This window comes from Verticillium alfalfae, genomic scaffold (assembly GCF_000150825.1).
Source record: "Verticillium alfalfae VaMs.102 supercont1.1 genomic scaffold, whole genome shotgun sequence".
NCBI lineage: Eukaryota > Fungi > Ascomycota > Sordariomycetes > Glomerellales > Plectosphaerellaceae > Verticillium > Verticillium alfalfae.
The window spans coordinates 4,656,030-4,659,476 of record NW_003315038.1 but is presented as its reverse complement, the minus strand read 5'-3'; the positions used below and the strand labels follow the sequence as shown (position 1 = coordinate 4,659,476).

General features: G+C 54.9%; 1 protein-coding gene across 1 annotated transcript; it reads right to left on the bottom strand.

Annotated features, from left to right (window-relative positions):
* Positions 1 to 481: 481 nt before the first annotated feature.
* On the bottom strand, positions 482 to 2,710 carry VDBG_01429 (beta-xylosidase; the record flags this gene model as incomplete). Its single annotated transcript, XM_003009700.1, has 3 exons — positions 482 to 667; positions 983 to 2,242; positions 2,639 to 2,710. 3 exons carry the CDS (start codon positions 2,708 to 2,710, stop codon positions 482 to 484), a joined length of 1,518 nt encoding a protein of 505 aa, XP_003009746.1.
* Positions 2,711 to 3,447: the final 737 nt, after the last annotated feature.

The window sequence follows — 3,447 nt, the reverse complement described above, 5'->3', positions numbered from 1 at the left end:
CCCACCTTTCTGCAGCCTCTCCTCATGATGATCAGCTCGCTCTTCTGTTTGCTAGCCGGCGCCCCGCCGATGGATGGCACCCAAGATTCAAGCCAACCGAGGAGCCAGTCGAAGCTTTTTTTGGTGCGCTCAGCCAGCTTCGCACCAGCAAAATGGCCCCCCTGAATGTTGCTCTCGAATCGTGCTGAGTCGAGCGACGGGCTACGTCTGGGTTGGCACGGCACGGCTTTTGAGCGTAGCCAGAGACTCGGGTCCCGGCTGAAGTCAACGTGGCTTTTAGCCTTGTGGTCACATCTGCCCGGAGACCAGTTGGAAGCCAAGGTGAGGTCACACGGGGACCCGGATGGGATCCCTACGTGCCGGTTTGGCAGGTGAGTTTGTTGCCGGGATGCTTCAGCTCAACGACTTGTCTTCTATTCTTGGAGCATTGTGCGGTGTGCTTTTTGACCCCAAACCTATCGAACTTTGTCAAATCCACAGTCTATCCACTCCAGTCGTCAAAGTCCGGGATGTTTTCTTGACGAAAGACCTCCCCAACGCTGCCGAAACCCACATCCGGCGCGTCAAAGGGCCAAGGCTCGCCGGCGCCGCTGGCAAAAAGCGCAAACATGGCACCCTCGAAAACCGAGTAACCCTGGCCGTTGGCCATTTGCCTGGTCTCGAATTGCTTTAACCAAGTGGTTTCACTATTACCGCGTGCGTACCCGAGGGAATAGACGGAGGGGCTGGCGTCGATGTGCAATACGAGATCTGAAGGGATAGATGTTGTGTTGAGAGCCCATTCGGTCGACTGCTAGCTCGTTAGTCTCAACATTGCATGACAGGCTTTCCCAACTGCGTGGTAACTTGCCACGGGCCTTGTCGATGGGCCGGCCGACTTGGGCAGCATATCCGTGTAAACACATAGCCCTGTTGCGTTCCAGCAGCCACGAACTCCAATGTCCTGGTGCGATACATCACTCAGATATGCCGAGATACCCACCTGCTGTCGTGGTCCGAGAACGCCCGTAGTAGGCAGCAGTGTCGCCGAAAACGTCATGTTCAAGGACGTTTGCTTGTGGAAGAGTGCTGCGGGGACATCCCGGTCGCTGAGAGTGAAGACATTTGGGTGGAAAACGAGGCCGCCCGTCATCTTTCCAGCAGTGCTGTTGCCCGCCGCGCCGAGGAGACGATAGTTCTCTGTATATGGTGTTCGGACCTGGTACCAGCTGAGGTCGAGCTTTGCGCCCTCAAAATTTTCGATCCAAGGCTTGCGAACAACGTTCCCCTCTGTGAACTGGCTTGGCAAAAGGTACCGTCCGCCGTTCATGGTAGGCCATCCATCGGCCCATGTCACATTGACGAGAAAGGCCTCACGCCCTAGCGGCGAGGCACCTTTGACGTTGCGCCTCGCGAGGAGGGAAGCAAACCACGCACCACCGGGCGTCTCAGTAAAGGTCGCATGTCCCGTGGACTGAATAGTCAATGTCTGGTCTGCTCCGTTATAGATGAGAGGGTTATTTGGCGCTGCCTCCCACGGCCCCTCTGGACTTTTCGACCTGCCGATGGTCGCCCGGTGTCCGGTACTCGTCCCACCTTCGGCGAGCAGTAAGTAGTACCACCCCTCACGCTTGAACATTTTGGGGCCTTCTGGCCGAGATTTTGCATCATGCGGCAACGTGCCATTCCATGTGTTGAAGTATGGGCCGATACACTTGCCGGATCGAAGGTCAACCTCACACTGGGTGATGCCCCATACGCGGTCGTGGTTGTTATTCGGGCCCATGAGGAGAAGGTACGTTTTTCCAGAGTCGGGGTCACGGAACAGCTCCGGGTCGATGCCATACGGTTCCGCCCAAACGAGGTCCGTCCACGTCTCGAGATCCTCCGAGGACGTCCACCAGATACGCGGCCAGGTGCGGTTATCGGGATCATCGCCCCAGCGCGTCATCGAAGTGATGTAGAAGCGGCCATCGATGTGCGAAAACCCAGGCGCCCAGACACCTGTTGAAAATGAATCCTCAGCATGAAAGTTCTCCTCGAGGACATGGGGCTTACCGTTGCCGGAAGAAATGCCGTTGAGCTGGAGCTGCTGGGGTTCCTGGAGGGCATGCGAGACGAGCTCCCAGTTGGCGAGGTCTCGGGAGCGATAGATGGGCACGCCGGGAAAGTACGTGAAGGATGAGACGGCGATGTAGTACGTGTCGTCCACCCGGAGGATGGCCGGGTCTGGGTTCCATCTGGCAGCGGCCTGGTTAACCGGCTGTATTCAACAAGACTCTGGGGCTTTTGTCGTCCTACCCTGGGAGTATGGGATTCTTGATGGCCGAGACGACTGTACCCGCCAGCAGGACGGCGTTTGCGAATATGGGCTTCATTACACTGACGTGGCGCGGATATCACAAACGGTGCAAAAAGACACCGTTCACAGGATGACGTCTCATATTAAAGCATATCATGATAGTCCCGGAAGGGTGGCGCCCGCCCAGCATTGTAATTCTCCGGCGACGACAGTTCTGATCGTCTCTCTCCGATGTTGTGCATGGAAGCGGTCTTCTTTCCCAGACGGGTGATGCGGAGAGGGCGGGCACAGAAGGAATTGGCTGCGGATAAAGACGTCTGCCGATCATGGGCGTGGATCAAGAGACCTGCTCAGAACAAGTTGCAACCCAACGTCGGTTGCAGACTCCGATTCATAGGTGGAATCGCATTCGACCGTGAACATGTGCATATAGGAATCCGATCTTCACCCGTGCAGATTGACTTTGCTGTTAGACTCTGCGGGGGAAGGATTAGGAGGCGATCAACCGAGGCTGTATCCAATGCTAATGTGGATGAGGGTGAGTGAGCATTTCAACATGGCTGAATTCACTCAGAGTCAGAGGCGCTGTTGCTTTTTTTTTGACATTGCCAACTGTGGATGAAGATACCACAACAATGGTTGAAGGTTCTCAATATGCTGAAATGGCTGTTGCGCAAGGTTTGCTGCCCCTTTGGCGACTGTATGACCTTCGTCATACTTACCAGATGCCTGGCGGCTTGTCATGACTCTCAAGATGAGTTCTTTGGCCGTCCATCAAAATCAACAAGTAGAAGGCAAAGTCGTGTAGACAGTAGAATGATACAGCAGGACGCTAGGAGCATGTGGTTATCGTCGGATCCTGGTGTTTGGAGGGCCAACCGACAGTGCTAAATCATGGCAAGGGCTTGTCATATTATCGGGAATCTGTGATGCATGCGAGCGGTCCTGATACTTTCGCTGCACACCATGGTCAGATTCGAAACTTTGAAGCTTCGTAAAACGCCGTTCGTAAAACGCCGAGAAGAAGTCGAATGCAAGATCATGCATGCAGGTGTCATGTAATTTTGGCCCAGGACGCTATTGGAAAGCAAGGTAGACTGCAAACAACTCTCGCAAGTAACACATGCCTCCTTGGCCTGTAGACGAGGCCAGAAGCTTCTCTACGC